Below are 21,145 nucleotides of genomic sequence, written 5' to 3'. Positions count from 1 at the left end.
CTTCTTGATGAGCAAATCCTTTTTTTCAATGTGTGAAAAGCATGGAACCAGGGATTGACAATGACCCTTAAGAAACAGACTTGTCATCTAAAGTGCACAATCCAGTTTGGAAGAAAAATAACTGGCCTTGGTGTCCCAGGCTTTCCCCTGAGACACCCCTTAAAATTCCCAGAGCGTGTCATGCCAACTGGCCTCGATGGCTGTCTTGGGGACAGAGTATATGTTTTTGAAATATGGTTAGAGGGACAGCACTCGGACTTTTTGTCTCACCAATTCTTCCTTCTTTGTGGCCCCGGCCCAGGGAATCTAAGAAAGCGGGGGAGGAGAGCAATGTCCTGGGCACGGCTGAGGAGAAACGATGAGCTGCTCACTGCTAATGATTGGTTGACGGATATTGCCATTTATGAAATTGAACAATTAGGAGTTAGAAAGAGAATCTGATTTAAACTTGTAACCTATTGTGGTTGAAGAGAAATATGACACCAAAATGATATTTTAATTGACTTATCTGGCGATGCAATCAGGTATTTCTTGTTTAAAAATTTTTTAGAATTGTTTTTCTGAAACTGTCCACTTTCCCATACTGGAGTTATAATCTCAGACATTGGGAACATTCAGACACAATGTAGCTTTGTGGGAGAGTTGACCTTCTAGATCCCCGAGGGTATCAAGGATTAATTTCCATAGAGCAATTACAATTGCGTAGTCCCAGAAAAGGGCTTAGAGAGAAGACAAAGGGGTTGAGGTGGGGGGAAGAAGGTGCTTAAATACAGGTGTAGATGCAAGGACAGGAACACATGCAATAACTGTGGCCTTGGCACTCTGACTGTGAATTTCAGCAGAATTGTTAGCAGTTAGATTCTTTGTTCTGTGCTCTTTTTTTTTTTTTTTTTTTTTTGTAAAAACAAAACAAAAACAAATGCTATCATTTGAGGATGTCCAGCTTTATAACCTAAAAGGATGAGTTGGTTTGCGCTCTGGGAACACTCTTTTGGAGAGAGGCATTACCTAAGGAAACAGTTTTCTCATCAGGTTAGAAATCCTACTAACTTCTGTACTGTAGGTTGCAATTTAACACTAGAAAAGTCTTTTACTGAAGCAAATAGATATAAACACCTTTGAATTACTGTTGTATTTCCACTGGGGAACCATTTCAGCAGATGAATGACATGCATTCCACACAGTAGCAGAGTGGGGCCCTCCCCCTGTTTCTAATTCTGATATTGCATGTTGGCTGGGTCAGTGGGACAAATTGCAACCTGGGTGATGTGAACAGCCCAAAAGGCTATTCATTTGAAAAGTTACTGGTCTTGTTATGTGAACCTCTTTGCTGTGTTTTCTGGGCAGGCATGAGAAAAGATCAATTTTTACTGCTGTTGCTTCCTTAGTGGCCTCCCAATAACACCTGTGGAATGAACTGCAGGCTCCTTATTTAGGCATTTTACCTCTTGCTACCTGGACCTTGTTCTCACTTACCTTTCCAATATATCATTCTTAGAGCTAATGCTTTCATCCAACTGGACCCCTTCCTCTTATCATTCTTGCCTGCCCCTGTCTTCTAACATGATAGCGTTTCTTAGAACGACCTTGACTTAGCACATCCTACTCTTCTTCATATCTTCTATCCAGGACCATTTCAAATACTGTTTTTAAAATACCATGAAACCTTCTCTTAAGCCCCCTAGCACTTCTGAACCACTGCACTTTCTATGTCTTTTTGTGTTGTCATATCTTTGCCTTGTTTCATAGCTATTTCTGGGTATTATGGATTGAATTGCAGTTAGAGCAGCAGTACTTCGACTCATTCATCTCACCACTTCTTCCTTCTTTCTGGCTCCCAACCAGGAAATCTGGGGAAGGGAGGAGAGCTATATCAGAGCTATTTGAGGGAGAACTGGTGAGTTACTCACTGCTAATTATGTTTAAGCTTTAACCCTCAGTATTTGTGAATATGACCTTATTTGGAAATAAGGTCTTTGTCAGTATAATGAAGTTCACATGAGGTCATGCCAGATTAGGTTGGGCTCTAATAAAATGACATGTGTCCTTAATAAAAGAGGGAAATTTGGACATAGAGAGACAGAGGAGAAAGACAGAAGAGGAAGAAGGCCATGTGACCAGGAGGCAGTGTTGGAGTGATGCAGTGACTTGGAAAGGAGCACCAAGAATTGCCAGCAACATCAGTTGCTCTACCAAAGCCTCTTGAGGTGCAAGGCCTACACCTTAATATCAGACCTTTAGCCTCCAGAACTGCAGGAGGATACATTTCTGTTGTTGTGGGCTCCCCTAAGGTTGTGGTACTTTGTTAAGGCAGCTCTGGGAAACCATTGTATTATCTAATCTTTACTGCTGCCCTGCCCACATTATGCTGAAAATTGATTAAGTTTGGGCTCTGATTTACTCATCATTTCTTCAGCTATTTTTAAAAATAAATTCATGTCTTTGTCTTTGAGGTATAATTTATGTGCAGTAACATTTACCCTTTTTAGGCAATATCAAGACAGGACATTTCCATCAACCCCAAGAGTTTCTGTGTGTCCCTTTGCAAATCCCTCTCCCTACCCCAGCCCCTGGCTACCACTGATTGGCGGGTTTTGTTATTTTCATAGAATGTAGCCTTTTGTGATTGACTTCTTTCACATTGCATAATGCATTTGAGGTTCATCTGTGTTGTTGTATGTATCCATATGTTTCTTTTTATTGCTCATTCAGCTAATTTTCATTGAGTATTCTTATGCACTGGCTATTGTGCTGATACTCTGCAGATGCAGTAATGAATACCTACCTTCTTGAGGTTTATGGGTCAGACAGGTACAAAACAAAAGAATGAAGAATATCACAAGTGCTTTAATGGCGAAAGTACAGGGCAGAAACATTTCACTTAGATTTGAAGGAACATGGACCATGGAAGGATTCTCAGAGTAACTGATGTTGAACTTGACACCGGAGGATGAGTGTTTACAATCCAAGCAGGTGATGGGAGGAACAAATGCAAGCTTGTCACAGCTCATGAGAATTGATTGTTAAAAAGTTAGAAAATTTTCAAGCTGATTGTTAAACCATTGCTAGCTTGAAGTTGGTAGTATTTACACAATGGATGTTGTCGAGCACATCCAATCAGGACTCTCCCCCGCCCTGACAGTTTTCCTGTATACCAGGACAAACAGGGGAGATAGTTAACAATGAAAGCAAGAAAGAGCTTGGTGTTTTTGAAGAACTAAAACAAATTCAGTAGATATGAAACCTAAAATGTTGAGGGGAGACTTTAGGGCCAGAGAATTAGCTAGGGACCAGATGTATTGGGGAATACAAGCTATGTTAATAAGGCATAAGGTCCTTGTCTGCTTATTTTAATATGTCAGGTAATTTCTGATTGCATGTCAAAAATTGTGAATTTTATCTTCTTGGGTATTTCACACTCTTGTAGTCCTATACATCTTAGGTAGTTTTATTCTAGGATGCAGTTAAGTTTGGTCCTTTGGGGTCTTGCTTTTAAGGTTCCTTGGATGAGACCAGAGCAATGTTTAGCATCAAGTTAATTATTCCAACTACTTCAGCAAGACCCATTTGAATATTCTTTTTGATGCCCCATGAGTTGTAAGGTTTTCTAGTGCTGGTAGAAACAGCACTATTCCTGGCCCTGTTTCGAGTACTCACATGCTTTCCTATAATCATTTTGGTTTTTTTTCTTGGTGTTGGACAGTTCCTCACACTTTGCAGTGATCAGAGTCTGCTGAATACTCGAGGGAGACCCTCTCTGATTGCCACATTCCCTCTCTTTGAAGCTCTCCCTTTTCTGGAATTCTCTCCTAAAGACTATTTACTTGGATTCCCTGGATTCTTAGTTTCATCTCTTTGTGGGTAGTCTGCTGGACTGTGCCTAGTTTCTCCCAGATTTTTTTATTGTTTCAGGTGGGAAGATAAGTTGATTCCTCATGTTTCATCTTAGCTGGAAATAAATGTTAAACTTTTATCTAAATTCAGTGAAGGGCTGTGGTTGAGCTTCGACCTATGAGGTCGTGGTTCGATTCCTGGTCAGAGCACATGTCTGAGTTTGGAGGTTCTGGCTCAATGTGCAGTAGGGGGCACACAGGAGACAGCTAATCAATGATTCTCATCATTGATATTTCTGTCTTTCTCTCCATCTCCCTTCCTCTGTGAAATCAATAAAAATATATGAAAAAAATAAAATCAGTGGAGGGCAATTGATGAGAGCTTTAAAAAATGGGGCGACAGGATCAATTTGCATTTGAATATAATATAGAAAAGGGATTGTTTGCTTACCTAGTGGACTTGCTGGGGACTTGAGACAACGATATTAAAGGAAGGTACAACAATTAGGACATTATTGCAATAATTTATTAAGAGAGCGTGGTGACCAACAGCAGAGAATCATCAATATGATGTGACAGTAGTGTATCCGTGTAAGAAACACCTGTAAGGGGCCCTTTGGCTCTCTGAGCAACTCCATGGCGGTGGGCAAGAACAAGCGCCTTACAAAGGGTGGCACAAAGGGAGCCAAGAGGTTGATTCATTATCTAAGTACGATTGGTGTGATGTGAAGCACCAGCTCTGTTCCATAGGAAAGACAGAAAAACACTGGTCACAAGAACTCAAGGAACCAAAATTGCATCTTGCTCTCAGCAACTTTCAAGCACACAGTACAGCACAGTATTATTAACTATAGTTACCATGCTGTTACATGAGATCCTTAGAACTTATTCTAACAAAGTTTCTGTCCTTGGATCTACATATTCTCCTTTTCCAAGCTGCTGGCAGCCACTTTGATGTGTTTCTTATTTAAATTCTACAGGTAAGTGAGAGCATGCAGCAATTGTAGTTTTCTCTGTTTGGCTTATTTCACTTGGCATAATGCTTCAAATTACAGGGTTTCATTTTTTTTTTTTATTCCATTGTGTGTGTGTGTGTGTGTGTGTGTGTGTGTATGTATGCATGTTATATCATTGAGCCAAGTGATTAAGTAACATTAAAAATATATAGTTGTGAGGAAATTTGCTGTTATTGATATTAATGAGTTATACAGATGAGCAAGGTGAACATGAGGTTGATTTGGTCATTGGAACATCTGATACATTAATGGGTGTGAATTTTGAGATTGTCTTTTCCTTCTTATTCCATAATAATGTTTTGTGGTGATAAATTATATACTGTTATTTGGTGTAGAATTATCTACATTAATAAAAGAGGAAGATGCAAATTGACCGTACTTTTGCAATCCCCACCAGCCAATCAGGAGGATGTATGCAAATTAATCCAACAAAGATGGCAGGTTAGTTTGCATGTACAGGCGCTGAGCGGCAGGGGTGGGATGCAGGTGTTCTGCACTGCCCCAGCCACTCTGGGCCTCTGGGCAGCATGGGAAGGCAGAAAGGTGGCTCTGGCTAGAGCAAAGGCAGTGCCAGCAGCCAGGGGAAGGAAGGCCCATTCTTGCATGAATCATCATTCATCAGGCCTCTAGTTTCTAAGTAAAAGAAATTTAATATTTAGTATTTATATGTTTTTCTTTTTTATTATGATGGAGCAGTTTATAATGGGATTTAAAAAAAAAATCATCAAGTCTTGAAAAGTAGTTTGAATGCCTTACAACAGTGGCCGTTCTTCCTATGGTCCTCATAATTTACGCTAATAGTTGATGTTTGGTCTTTGAAGGCAGTGAGTTACTCAGATAGAGTTTCTAACCTTAGTCTTTTTTATTCATTCTCATTCAAGATTATAGTAGAAATGTATTATTGTAAAAAGCAAATGTGAGCTTTCGAACAGTCAGTCATAGTACATGGCTATCCTGTTTGCATTTCATTTCATCCTGTGGACCCATGGCAAAGGTGTTTTGTTTGCTATGATCTGTTTACAGAATTGGTGCAGGCAACTGAATCTGAGTCTGAGATGGATTATAATATTATAATTGACATTTTTGGGGGAGAGCCTTGGTGTCACTTGGTTTGGGGGCATAATATATCTCAGGATGGAGCAGCATCATAATTTCTACTTACTGTTTGTTTAGTGATTATGTTAACAACTATATATTACTAAGCATTTACTACCTGCCAGTGACTGTGTTAAAACAATTGTATGTGCATAGCTCATTGAATGCTCAGAATCTCACAAGGCTAGGGACTATTCTTATCCCCATTTGACAGGAAGTTCAAACAACTTTCTTTAAGAAACACAGTTACTAAATAGTGGGGTCAAGATTCAAACTCAGATACTTGACTTTTCAAAACAAATATTCCTAAAATAAAACCCCCAATTCTGGGCTCGCTTCACTTCTTTCCTCTTTTTTCCCCTTTCTTTGAATATTAGGTCTGAGGACTTAATTTGGTATCCTTCAGGCTGGTCTCACTTTTTCCCTTGGCACCCCTGATTATATTTGAGAAAATGCAGCCCCTCACCTTTCAAGGTGTCATTGACTATTCAGTGACATAGTATAGTGTCATTGAATCTGTCAGGTAAACCTTTGCTGTTTCTTGGAAACATTATAAGTAAGTGGATAGTAAAGTCTTAAATGTATACTCTGTGAATTTCCTTTTATATCTAGCTACTATATTCCTTGTCAGCAGTGTTGACATTCTGTGATTATTGGATCTGACAGTAGACTCAGTTACCTGGTGCTAATAACAGTGTCCATGAAGGACCTCTCAGACTGAAAGTTGACTCTGGTCCCTGTGGATCTTGCTGGGGACGGGTTGCGTGAGCAGTTATGAGTAAGCTCTGGAAAACTGGTATACACAATGGTATACTATGCTGCTATAAAAAGAAGGAATTCTTACCATTTGCCACAGCATGGATGGAACTGGAGAGCATGATGCTAAGTGAAATAAGCCAGTCAGAGAAAGATAAATATCACATGATCTCACTTATTTGTGAAATGTCATTGAATAACATAAACTGATGAACAAAAATAGAACCAGAGACATAGAAGCATTGAACAGACTGTTCAACCTATGAGGGAAGGTGGGGCACTGAGGGAAAAGAGATCAACCAAAGGACTTGTGTTCATGTATATGAGCATAACTAGTAGGCGGGTGAGGGCATGTGCTGTGAGTAGGGAGTGGCCAGGGGAGGTCAATGGGGGAAAAAGGAGACTCATGTAATACTTTAAACAATAAAGAATTTAATTTGAAAAAAGAATATTCATAGTGGGGTTGGTAAAATAAATAATAGTACATGCATATAATGAAATAATATTCGGTTATTTATTCCATTTCAGAAATAATTACATAGGGAAATGTTCAAGGATTTATAAAGTGATTAAAGTGGGCAATTAAACTATAAAAAAAACCAAACAACCAGTAAGCTCTGGGCTTTGGTTCAGTCTTGAGTCAGAGTAAGCATGTCGTCATGGGTCTTGTTTGTGCAAATCATGTGGCCTTTTGTGACTTGCATGGTTGATGGTATTTATTGAGGAGAGCTGCTTTGAAAAGTTAGGAAGTCTCAGTGTGAGATCTCCTCTCTCCATTGGTGGCCTTCTGCGTGATGCTGGTCTCTGCCATTTTATTCAATATCAATTCTAAGGCTTTCCCCCCTTCACATTGATGGCTAGTACATATTGTATTTTGTTGTAGTTTATGACTTCTCACTGCACTGTGAAGCCAGTCTACTATGGTCTTCATGCTGTTAGCTAATCACAGGCCTGGCAACCAACCCAACAAAAGGGAGAAGTTAACCATGTTAATGATATACAGCTTATCAAAAAGTTAAAGTTAGAAATAACAAAATATATGTAAACCGCATAATCCATTCTTTCTCTAGAGACAGTAAGTTACCTGGAAATACTTTGCAGCTATAGAATGATAAGCTTTTGAATGTCACAACTGTTAAAAAAAAAGTATTTCTCATTTGGCAGGAGATGGCCCTCTCCGGAAAAGAAACCAAAGGAAAGCAATGCCAGAATTTATTCTATTTAAACAGTTTTAAATATATATTGGATTTAGAAACATTGACATTTCAAATAGCTATTTTTTTTTCTGCACTCTCCACCAGAAAAGAGAAAACTTAAGCATCTTCTCTTGAAAAGGGGTGATACAAATTGAAATTTTATTTTGCAACAAAATTCTCCTTTACAATTCAATGATAATTCTGACTTAAAGGCAATTTTAGCAATATTACATCATCACAATGACAGCTATAAATATTTACATAAGGTTAATTATATATCATTCACTACAATTTAATTTGTGAACACAAAAGAATGCTTAGTATAGTTTATTGGAAAATAGGTACGTGGAGAAGCAGGAAGTTTAGGTTCCCCTGCTTTGGTACTGGGAGCCCTGGGTCAGAGGAGGGAAAGGAGATTGCCCAGGTGCCATACTCAGCAGAGGCAGACTTGTAGACATTGGGTTATATGTGTCCTGAGACGGGGACCTGTGTGCAGTGGGTGCTCCCTTTCCTTCCCTTCAGCCTGTGGACTCTGTAGCAGGGACAAGAGTCCTGCCGCTCCATACGTCCCACAGAGCAGTCTGCCCAGAGCACGGGCTGAAGAAACTCAGATGTCTTATAATTCCCTCTTTAGAAATCTCAATTTAATTATGTACCATTTTTTTTTTTTTAACTTTCCTAGAACAGAATTTTCCTGTATTTACCTTGGACACAAATCTACTTTTCTTTGCATCCATTTCTGAATTACCAAGATGGGAAAATGGCTTGGAAAGTAACTTGTCATCTCTTCTACTTGCTACCCCATTTTCTTGGAAAACAAAATGGGTTCAAAATTAGATACAAGTACACCACCATTTTCCTGGGTGACTATCATCTAATCTCTTCTCATTTGAAAAAGCCTGTCAGTTACCATCCTGGATTTTATATGATGTTACTATTGATGACCATACAGGCTGGGCATATTATCAATCATTTCACCTTTTAAAAAACGTTATTACAACTTAAACTTATTCTAATTTCATTACAAAATGATACTACTGATGAGCAGCAACTTCAGGTCCTACTCATTTCCTAACCATTCAGACAGACAGTGGGTTTGGGATATTTTCCTCCTGTCCAGATAACTCTAAAAGCCAACATCACATCTTTACCTAAAATTGGATTCTGTCCTTATACATTTTCATTAATTTTTTTCTGATTTAAAAAGCATTCATCCAGAAATTGAATTTCAATCTGATCAAACCTCTAGTTTTAACTATCAGTTTATAGGAAACGTAGAGGGGGAAAAAAAAAAGAACGGATTGGACAATGATATGGGAGTGCAAGTCAGCAAAATCCAGAAAGTGAAAAAACAGATAGGTTAAATGATCTGGTTTCCTCAACTAACTGTGAACCCTAAAGAGGTTTAAGGGACACATCAATTAAATCCATCCTGGGGTATTTATTTGGATCATGATTTGAATTCAGCAACTATAAAAAACAATCCTCCTCTCCCCAAGAGAAACCCAAAACATTTTATGGAGATATTTAAATATTATCTACATATTTGATAATGTATTATTTTTATTTAGTTTTAAATTGAATTTATTGGGGTGTCGTTGGTTAATAAAACTGTCTAGGTTTTATTAGGTGTAGAATTCTATAATACATCAACTGTACACACTATTGTGTTTTCACAACCCCAAGGCAAATCTTCTATCTCCATTTATCCCCTCTTTAATCTCTTCTGCCTCTCCTATCTCTCTTCCCCTCTGGCAATCACCATCCTGTTGTCTGTGTTGATGAGTTTTCTTTTTCCTTAATCCCTTCACCTTTTTCACCCAACCCCACAGCCCCCCTCCCCTCTGACAGCTGTCAGTCTAATTTATCATTTTTAATTACTGCAATTTATTCACAAAATATTATTTTAGTATTAAAAAAGACCTCATACTTTAGAGGTATATCCTAAAGTTAAAAAAAGAAAAAGAAAAAAAAAAAGATACTATTTGGTTAATACCCAAAAGCCGTAGATGGGGCTAAATTTGCAGAGTTGAATGATTTTTTTAAAAAGGCCCTTAACTTGCTGAATTCTGCCCAATGGCATCTCTCTGAAACACAGTAAACATGAAACTGAACAAACCTGGTTAATTATGTAAAAAATGATTGCTAAAACTTGTCAGATAACATTTGGCAAACAGATTCCACTGACACCTTCCCTAGCTAAAGTTTCTCATACAGTGGCAAAAGGTTTAGAAGATATTTCTTCCTTTGAAATAGCAAAAGCAAACCCAACATTTATTACCCTCATCTTACTGCTAAAACACAAGAGGTACACCACTGATATAGAGATACTACTCTGGTAATTCACTGCCACAAATTCTACTCTGAGCTTTGAAATCTTGAAAAATATTGCTACTTTTGATAACACCCATGAAAAGCAATTCTTTTGAGAATACAATAGGACACAAATGTACTCCTCAAAGCAGAAACCCTTGAGAGGGAGCATCCAAACACCAGTGCTTCTTCATAGCTAATCCACCGACATTGCTGCAACTTCACAATGAATGCTTTCTGAAAAGTTTTAAGAAAAGCTTCTGGAAACTCAGTCACATTTTAAATATGTCATGGAGTCTCAGCAGATGAATCTGCTCATGAATCCTTTGTAAATCGGTAAATTATTTAGTTTTTCAAGTTACTGTTTTATAATTTTATGTTTCTGTATATCAGATTTCCTTAAAACTTGTACTCTGTCTTTTAGATAAGGAATGGCAAATTTAGATAAGAGGAAGCCAGGCATGCTCTAAGGCAGCTGTAAATAATGAGAATCTACACCCCTGGTACTGACTTTCTCAAACAAATCTACCAAATACTAGGCAACTTGTGACTTTCCAATGAAAGCAGTGTGTATCACGGATATGAATAATGCCAGCACCAAACAGTGCTCATCAGAACGTATTGGGTAATAACCTGCCCCCCACATCTGTCATCAGTTTATCTTCCTGTTCAAGTCCAGTACATATGTATGGCAATCAGAATTCCCCAAACGAAACAATTTTATCATCTGGAATACAGTACGTACTGTGCTCAATTTCTTTGGTCTTTTTTCTTACAGATTCCATTCATTTCCAAAGTTATTTAGGGCAACAGCTGCCCTCCCACCCCTACTTCCTTCAGGAAGGCTGTTTCATACATTTATAATATAGTTAGTTTCGCTTATCAGAGTCTACATTTCCCCCCCTGGTATCCCCTGACCCCCCAGATTGGTTTTTAAATTTACATATATTACAATTCACTCTTCATGTTGCAGGTGCCCTAGGTTTTGAGAAATGCATAATGTTTTGTGTTTACCATGATAGTATCATAAGAATAGTTTCACTGTTAAAATCCCCTGTACTCCACCTACTTTTATCCCCTCCCGAAACGCCTGGAAACAACTGACCTTTTTACTGCTGTCTCTATAGTTTTTCCTGATCCAAAATGGAACCATACAATACGTAGTCTTGAGGATTGATCTTTATATTTTTATTTATTCACTTTTATCTAATCACTTTCTCTTATCTTGTAGAGTTCTGTCCCTGGATTTGATGTTGTCGTTTCTGGAAATATTTGCCCTGAGAAATTGTACTATGTAGATTGTCTACAGTGGGACAGGGTTAACATAAATTATTCAACTATTTTGAGGGAAACAGCTAGATTCTAGAATGTCAGCATCATTCTTCTATCATAAAGCCTAGAACCCTTTCATCGTACCTGAGTAGATTTGGCTTTCTCTTCTACATAATCCTTGCAGATGGGGAAGCAACTTTTTAGGGCCATTGGGAAGATAGGCACACCTATTATGTAGTGCTCAATGTGGATATTTGATGCTCAGGGGCTTTGGGGGCCCCACACCTGGTGAGAAAGCTAATTATAAGTCACTGTTGAGCAGAAGGAGATATTTTTCTTTTCTCTCTTGTTCTTTTGGCTCACGCTGACTTTAAGTTAATCACTGTAGTGGCTGTATAGACTTCCTCACAAAGACAGAGGGCGTATTTCAAGGGCTGTGGGGGAAATAAAGGAAGGGGATCATGATAAAGAAAAGCTAAGACCATGTAGCTGAAAGTGAAATACTCATCCAGAACTAGTGGTACATTCCTCTTGCTTTCAAGTGTTGGTTTCCAAAAGAATGCACCACGAAGGTCTGGGCCAGTTTTGTGAGAAAAAGATCCAAATGTCTAGGACAGATGTCAGTTATGGGAATTGTCACCGCCCTATCATTGGAGCTGAGTGTTATTAGTTGGGGCACGTTTTCCATCTTCATATACACCTAAATCTGTATTGTCGAAGCTGAAAGTCTTTGTAGGTTTTTTTTTTGTCCAGATAAAGATTATTCCTTGTAACCCTGTCTTAACTTCCACTGGAGAGTGTAGTCATGTTAAGTACTTTTGTTTGGAAGAAAGCCTTTCTTTGCTGATCGGGCTGAAAGGGTAAGCTTAAAATTCAAAGACTTGTTACCTATGACTAAACTTTTAGAAAGATAGTACTGCAGAATTCTAACAAGTTTAGTGTCCATGTTGCCATTGATAATAATACATGTGTTAGACCAGTGTAAGAAGAGAGGCAGAATGAGAATCCCGGGTATTATAAATAAAGTGTTTGTGTATTTATTTCCCTGATGCTATCATTAGAATACCTAGAATTCTACAAAAACACTCATTTTTTAAAGTACTGTAGTAGTTACTTAAAGGAACCCTGAGTGATTCTTTTCCTAAGTTTTTAAGTTTGGATTTTCATACCTTTAAATATTGTCATCATGTCAAATATTAGTGAAGGAAATGGCATAAACTATTTATTGTTTGCTTTTGTTCTAGGGCACTGGTCGGCAAACCGTGGCTCACAACCACTGTTTTAGGGAATTCAGATAGCTGAGAAGCCTAGTGGAAACAGTGGAAAGAGCTTTTTTAGTTGTAGATATAATAATAAATGCTAGGAGCAAAGAGGTCTTGGTGTCCAGCCATAAACTGGCTCTGTGGCCATAGTCAGGCCATCGAGCCTCCCAGACCCAATGTTCTTCCTTGTTCTATAAAGAGAAGGTTGCATGAATGGCATCTGTGATTCCAACTTTGAGATCTAGGGATGTTTTGCCTTAAATGCATTCTGAGAAGGTTTCTGCCTTTAGGAAATTTAGCTTTTTTCCAGATTTCCTTATTTCTGTTTGGCTCAGTTTCAAAAGTAATAGGTACTTGTTGTTTACAAACTGGGACATGTATTGTACATAAAGGAAGAAAGTTTCCCTTAATTCCATCCTCTGAGAGATAATCATTCTTAAAATAAGTATATAATATCTCGACTTATTTCTATGCATATATCAGCATTTTTGTGTGTATAAGTATATCTCTATCTTACTCATACTAAACTAAAAAACTTGATTTTTTTTCACATAGCACTTGAGCAATGGATATCTATTCTTATACATATAAAGCTACCTTATTTTTAAAATGGCCTCATAGAATGTCATTAACTAAAATTCGAGGCACACCAAATACATACTCTGACCAAATTGTCAAGTGTGAAATCATATTTAGCTGAAGCTAAAGTGAAATATTGCTGTTGTATAATGGATTTCCAAAATACAAGAAAAATATCTTAAAATTGAATAAACCTGTTGAAATTTTTAAAAAGATATATTTTTATTGATTTCAGAGAGAAAGGGAGAGGGCGAGAGATAGATATAATCATCAATGATGAGAGAGAATCACTGATTGGCTGCCTCTTGCACTCCCCCTATTGCAGGGGGTGTGTTGAGCTCACAACAGGAGCATGTGCCCTTGACCAGAATTGAACCACAGGCTGATGCTTATTGAAAAATTTTTATAATAGGTTTTGGCAACTGGATTTAATTTTGATGATGTGCAGTCATTCTCATTTCTCACCACTGTCTTCTGTTAGATTGTCCCCACAGATACTGTGATGCTAAGTAAATGGTGGCTTTCAGCTGAGGTGGGTAGAGGAGCAAGATGTTTGACTAGCTTTGCCAGGATGGAGTGTTGGTGGTGATACTTAGCAGTTAAACTTGTTCTCTATTTAATGGTAACTAAAAAAAGAGCAGGTTATCAACCAGGTAAAGACTTAATCTCTTCATTAAATCCTAGACTTGGAGATTTGTTTGCTGATCATGAGTTTCATTGAAGGAATCCCAGAAATTTAAGCATTGTGCACTGCTTGAAACATTTGTTCAGAGTATTTTCAGAAGCATATGTAAGATTGCTGCAATCCTACATGTCTAATTGTCCAACATTTTTGCTGCTTCACACAATCAATTGAAAAAAATCTGTCATTAATTTTGCCTCTAGAAATGTGGCTTTAGAGCAATGTAATTGACTTTTAAATTATAACAAGATTGTCTCAATGTCAACTGCATCTCAGATTTCATTGCATGCACACTAACCTCAGCATTGTGACAGGAATAGAATTATGTGAGACTTTTTATTATGTAAAAAAAAATGTGGACCCTCAAGATAAATCAGTTTCACTTTTTTAAAGCATATCCTTGTGAACAAATTTTGTTTTTAATAACAAAATCATTGGATTTAGTAGACCTGCTACTTCGGTATTCTTATCTGCAAAATAGAAGAGTCTGGGGTTTTGTTGCTGTTGTTCAAGCAGCCTAATGGGCACTTGCTGCTCCTTCATGTCGTTTGAGGACATTGTATGAGTTCCACTGCCTCTTAGAAGTCATGGAATTAGTCTTTGGCTGAAGAAGAGGGAAGAGAGTGCTGTACTCCTTTAGTGATTCCTAGTTCTGGTCAGTCCACTGTGCTGTTACTTTCTGAACACACAGCTGGTGAGTGCTTCCAAAACTTTGAATGCGTATGACTCCCAAGGCATGCTCCCTTCATCATTTGTTCCATTGTCCACAATAGCTGGCTGTCACCCTTCTCTACTGGTTTCCATTCCATACTTATTCAGTTGGCGACACCATGAGTGAGAGACCAGGAGCTCTCAGACAAGGAATAAAGCAGGAGCAGAATGGAATCACTGCTAATGTACTGTGCTGTCTCACTTCACCAGTGTCTCCAGTTGTCTCTGCATGTGCACATATGTGATGTTCAAGACATGGGGTGGCACATTTGGTAACACTACCATCGCTTTTGTGCAGGTTGTGATAAAATTCAGGAAGAATTTCAGAAATGTTTTCTGGAAGCACTCTTAATTCTAGGATTCATCATTTTGATAAGTGTGAACACCTTCATATTCAGTGAGAGGATTAGAGGGGTTTCCATTTCTCAGTAGTCATTTTAACTAGCTTATTTTTAAAAATCAGCCACTTTATGCTTTATTTATTGGAGTTTTAAATTTTGTTGAAGTTTGATAACTGTAATCAAATGTGTTTTGGGTATCTCATTTTCCTCAAAGCTTTTTTTCCTGTATTTTTTAATGTGTATACTTTATATGAATTGAAGATGACTTCATGGCTGTCAGTGTGTGTGTGTATGTGTGTGTGTGTGTGTGTGTGTGTGTGTGTGTGTGTGTATGATTTTATAGTTTTCCCTGGTCTTGAAATTTTCACCTTGCAAAATCACAAAATCCAATTTTGATAACTCCAATAACTTGTTTATTTTCCTTTCTCTTAGTTTTTTATTATCTCAGTCTCATCTCTTGATAAGCCTGCTGTTTTTTAATGAATTTTGGACACAGTATATAAAAGATGGTAGAGATAATTTTAGGCTATGCCATTTTCTTCTAAAAAGTATTTCTTTTGCTTCTTATAGGCAGAATCAGTTTGATCTGATTCACAGATTTGCCTCAGACTTTGTGGGGGCTGGCCTATTCCTACATCATCCCTATTCAAAGATGTAGTTGTCAGGGGTCCCACATGTGAAAGCCCTGTTTGTTTGTTTTTTTGTTTGTTTGTTTTTAAACTCTTTCTCTTTCATAGGCTCTGAACTGCAGTTTTGGTTCGCCCAATGCAATAGGCTGGCAGAAGATCCCTGCAGCTTCACAACCTTCCTGGTTATGCTCAGTTTTTCATTCTTTCAGCTCCCTCTACCCCTCTTTGGAAATTAACAAATGCCTCAAAGGAAAAAGCAGCTCTAAATATAAACTTACCTCCTTGTGCTTTTCTTCTAGATCTTTGTCCCTTATGTCCTCACGGCTATGGTAGCTCTCTAATGTCTGCAAATACAATAGGTTCTTTCTTTCTTTCTTTCTTTCTTTCTTTCTTTCTTTCTTTCTTTCTTTCTTTCTTTCTTTCTTTCTTTCTTTCTTTCTTTCTTCCTTCCTTCCTTCCTTCCTTCCTTCCTTCCTTCCTTCCTTCCTTCCTTCCTTCCTTCCTTCCTTCCTTTTCTTTCTTTCTCTCTTTCTCTCTCTCTTTCTCTCTTTCTCTCTTTCTCTCTTTCTCTCTTTCTCTCTTTCTCTCTTTCTCTCTTTCCTTTCTTTCTTTTTTTTGGCCCAGTGTTCCTAGTTCTTAGCAAGAAGATTAGTTTGCAACATGCTATTTAGCCATTGTTGGAATCTCACCTGTATTTGAAAGTAAATATTCAGATATTAAATGCCTTGTTTGCATTGCTAATTATATACTAGTATTATAGTAATTTGTGCAATCATAGGATCATTTATAATATAGAAGTTCAGGAATGCCAAAGATAAGCTATTCAGCTATTTGGTTAAGTTTTAAAAATCTACTGGATTGATTTTTCAAAAGAATATTTTTGATTTTGCCATTTTTAATTTCTTTATAAAATTTTTTATTTTTTGATTATAGTTTATATTTATTATTATTTATATTAGTTTCAGGTGGACTGTATAGTTGTTAGACAATCATAACTTTACAAAGTGTTCCCCCTCAATATTTTGAGAACCAAGCTGGTACCATACACAATTATTACAGAATGATTGACTATATTCCCTATCCTGTACTAAAGTTACGTACATCTTGTGACTATTTTGTAGCTATCAGTTTATACTTCTCAATTTCTTTATCTTTTTCACCCAATTTTCCAACCCTCTTCCACCCTGGCACCCATCAGTCTGCTCTTTGTATCTATGAGTCTGTTTCTATTTTGTTTATTTTATTCTTTATGATTCCACATATAAGTGAAATTATATTGTATTTGTCTTTCTCTTTGTGACATATTTTACTTAGCATAATGCCTTCTATATCTATCCATGTTACAAATGGTAAGATTTAATTCTTTTTCCCTTCTTTTTTATGGCTAAGTAATATTCCATTGCATATAGGTACCATAACCTTTTTATCCACTATCTATTGTTGGGCACTTGGGTTGCTTTCAGATCTTGGCTATTGTAAATAATGCTGCAGTGAACATAGGGGTGCATGTATCATTTCCAATTAATGTTTTGGGTCTCTTTCCCAAAGATATATTTCCCAAAGTAGAATTGCTGGGTCAGACAGCAGTTCCATTTTGAATTTTTTGAGGAACCTCAATACTATTTTTCATAGTGACTGCACTAGTCTGCCTTTCACCAGCAGTGCCTGAGGGTTCTCTTTTCTATACATTTCATCTTGTTGTTTTTTGATTTATTAATGACAGTCATTCTATCATGTGGGAGGTGATATCTCACTGGCTTTAACTTGCATTAGTGATGTTGAGCATCTTTTCATATGTCTGTTGGTCATCTGTATGCTCTCTTTGGAGAAGGGTCTATTCAGGTTGGCTGCCCATTTTTAATTGGATATTTTTCATGTTGAATAGTTTGGATATTAATCCCTTATCAGATGTATCATTGGTGAATATTCTATCCCATTTAGTAGGTGTTTTTTTTTTCCTTTTGTTGATTTTTTCCCCCCTCTATAGAATCTTTTTAATTTGATTTAGTCCAATTTATTTATTTTTTCTTTTGTTTGCCTAAGGAGATAGATCATAAAAATGTTGATAAGAGAAATGTCAGAGGTTTTACTGTCTATATTTTCTTCTAGGAGTTTTATGGTTTTGAGTCTTACATTTAAGTCTTTGATTCATTTGAGTCTCTTCTTGAATATGTTGTAAGAAAGTAGTCTAGCTCCTTTTTTTTTTTTGCATGTATTTTTCTAAATTTCCCAGCATTTATTGCCAGTCCCATACAGTTTTTCTTATTATAGCCTTGAAGTATAGTTTGATATCAGGTAGCCAGATTAATTTTTAATTTATTGATTTTTATTAATTTATTATTTATTATATATCATATATATACTAAAGGCTCGGTGCATGAATTTGTGCACAAGTGGTGTCCCTCGGCCTGGCTGGCGATTGTGGCCTATCAGGAGGCTGGCCAGCAAGGGTGAGGTACTGTGGGGAAGTTGGCTGGCCAGGGGGAGGGACTGCGAGAGGTTGGCCAGCCGCCCCCAGATCAGGGCCGATGGGGAGACTAGCTAGCTGAGGAGAGGGTTCCATGGGAGGTTGGCTGGCTGCCCAAGGGGGAGAGCCTTGGGAGGTTGGCAGGGGGTGGGAGTGGAGAAGGCCTGTAGGAGTTTGGCTGGCCAGGGGTGGGGAGGAGCCACAGGAATTTGGCCTGATCTTGTGGCCTGGGGGGAGGGACCATGGAAGATTGGCTGTGGGAGTGCACTGACCACCAGGGGCAGCTCTTACGTTGAGCATCTGCCCTCTGGTGGTCAGTGTGCGTCATAGTGACTGGTCAACTGGTTGTTTGGTCATAACGGTTGCTTACTGGTTGTTCGGTGCGTCATAGTGACTGGTCGACTGGTTGTTCAGTGGTAATGGTTGCTTAGGCTTTTATACATATATACTAGAGGTCCGGTGCATGAATTCGTGCATGGATGGGGTCCCTTGGCCTGGCTGGTGATCAAGGCCGATCAGGGCCATGGAGGTTGGCCATGGGAGGTTTTGATCGGGTTAATTGGGGCCAGCCAGCTGGGGGGAGGGGCTGCAGGAGGTTTTAATTGGGACAATCAGGGGCCAGTTGGCTAGAAGGAGGGACCACAGGAGGTTGGCTGTAGGAGCACACTGACCACCAGGGGGAAGCTCCTGCATTGAGCATCTGCCCCCTGGTGGTCAGTGCGCATCCTAGTGACTGGTTGACCTGTTGTTCAGTTGTTTGGTTGCGTAGGCTTTTTTATATATATGTAGATACTAGTGGCCCATTGCACGAAATTCATGCATGGGGGCAGTTCCCTCAGCCCAGCCTGCACCCTCTTCAATTGGGGATATCCCTCTCGCAATCTGGGACCACTAACTCCTAACCGCTCACCTGCATGCCTGCCTGATGACCTCTAACCTGTCTGACTGCCTGCCTGCATGATCTTGCCCACAACTACTCTCCCTTGACAGCCTGATTTTGCCGCCAACTGCCTCTGCCTGGCTGATCACTGTTGGCCAGGCCCCGAGAGAAAGAGAGAGGCAAGGGATGATCAACATGGAGGCTACGGATCAGACCCTGCCTCTCTCTCTGGGCCTCTCTTCAGGCCTGATCCGTAGCCCCCTTGGCAATCAGTGCTGGGTCACTGGAGGGAGAAGTGGGCTGGACCTGAGTTTTTGAAGTATAAATAGAATATTAATGGGCAGAAGTGTATGGGTCTTCTGAAAAGAGGGATGGATTAAAGAAAATGAGAATAGAATGGAATATGAAGTATGTTTGGAATATGGAAAAGACAGATTCTGAAACAGAAAGTCTGAAGAAATAGGAAGTGGCTTAATGAGGCAGGCCCACATTTTGGAGGATTCTGAAAGCTAGGCAGAGAAATAATTCTTCATTTATAAATTAGGAGTTTTTAATGCAAATAATAGGATAAGAACACTTACAAAATAAGCCTATGTCAAAGCTCGCTGTACAGGATCATTTTTCATGCGCTTATGTTGATCTTACATGTTCATTTTCCTTTATTCCGAGAGTTCACTGTATCACGATTCATATTAACTAATCTAAGACACATTCTTTGAGTTTGGTCTTACCTCTGTCATTCTAAGCAGGTGATTTTTGGAATGATGATAGAGGTTCATAACCTCACCTCAGAGAGAGATTTTAAGTTTCATATTGTGGATCAGGCTAGAACTGCTATCCTTCAGTCCTATTTTTCTCCTTTTCTGCTGTGCCCACTCCCCAAATCGTAAATATTCGTTTCCTTGCTTGCCTTAAGCAGATGAAGTATGCTAAATACGGGTAGATGGCCTGAACTGTTTTTGTCATCTCTCAATGAGCATGTAGGATAGTGCCTTTCTGAGAGCTGAATGGAGCAGTAAGTGCAGGTTCAAACACTATTTCATGTGAGCACCATGCACAGGCTGCTGTGCAATGATGTGGAAGCCAGACCCTTCCTGAGTTCAGGATGGTTGGCTCTTCAGAAATGGCACTTTCATCCCATCCCACAAGGGGAGTTTAGAGAACTGAGCCTTTTTCTTGGACTTTTCTGTGAAGTTGTATGTTTTTTATATTTCTAGGGGACTCCTTCTCACAGTTCCGGTTTGCTGAGGAGAAAGAGTGGGATGGTGAAGCTTCATGTCCAAAGCAGGTAAGATGCTTTGTGTTGAATGTGGGGGAGTTGGCTCTTTTCAAGTCTGGAAACTAACACCTCTGATATTATTGTTGAGCTAGAGTCTTTATGTAGGAAAAACTTCAGTAATTCATGGATAGTTTAGTCTCAATTACCTCAATTGCTCAGAACATTTTTAGGGAGCTTACATTTTACAGATCCTTGGAGCTAGAGTTAACCTTTATACTTGGCCATCTGTGTGACTTGCTCACAGACTAGGTTGCAAAGGAGAAAGCTGAGAGTCACGGTTTTTAGTGGACTACTTTGCCATTGGGGCTTCCTTCTTTTCCATTTCTGAAAATTCCTCTTAGGGTTGGAAATTAATTTTCCCTCCACATTGTTTTTCATGTTGAGAAAAATCCTTTACTTTATAGCTTTAAATAACTTGTCTTCCAGAATTAGGTGACTAAAGCTATAAAATAAGAACAAATATCATGTATGTCTTTCAGTGAATCCATAAAGCCCAGATATTTTATTTGCTTTGTGTTCATGCTATGTTTTCCTCCTTAGGAATTTTGATTATTTTTTCATGCACGATTTCACTGATTTTTTTCTTATTAAAGATAACAGATATTTTCACACCTTTAAGATGCACAGAGAGCCAAAACCGGTTTGGCTCAGTGGATAGAGCGTCTGCCTGCTGACTGAAAGGTCCCAGGTTCCATTCTGGTCAAGGGCTTGCACCTTGGTTGCAGGCACATCCCCAGTGGGGGGTGTGCAGGAGGCAGCTGATCGGTGATTCTTTATCATCGATGTTTCTAGCTCTCTATTCCCTCTCTCTTCCTATCTGTAAAAAATCAATAA

At 38.6% G+C, this 21,145-nt stretch overlaps 1 protein-coding gene across 1 annotated transcript in view; it reads left to right on the top strand.

Annotated features, from left to right (window-relative positions):
• The window catches only part of AVEN (apoptosis and caspase activation inhibitor), a 144,802-nt gene that overhangs the window by 115,666 nt on the left and 7,991 nt on the right, over positions 1 to 21,145 (top strand). The window contains exon 3 of the mRNA XM_045583858.1: positions 20,250 to 20,320. Coding sequence (XP_045439814.1) covers positions 20,250 to 20,320 — 71 coding nt within the window. The remainder of the gene's footprint in view (positions 1 to 20,249; positions 20,321 to 21,145) is intronic.

This window comes from Pipistrellus kuhlii, unplaced genomic scaffold (assembly GCF_014108245.1).
Source record: "Pipistrellus kuhlii isolate mPipKuh1 unplaced genomic scaffold, mPipKuh1.p scaffold_m20_p_1, whole genome shotgun sequence".
Lineage (NCBI taxonomy): Eukaryota > Metazoa > Chordata > Mammalia > Chiroptera > Vespertilionidae > Pipistrellus > Pipistrellus kuhlii.
The sequence above is the reverse complement of the archived record's forward strand: the minus strand, read 5'-3'. Positions and strand labels throughout refer to the sequence as shown.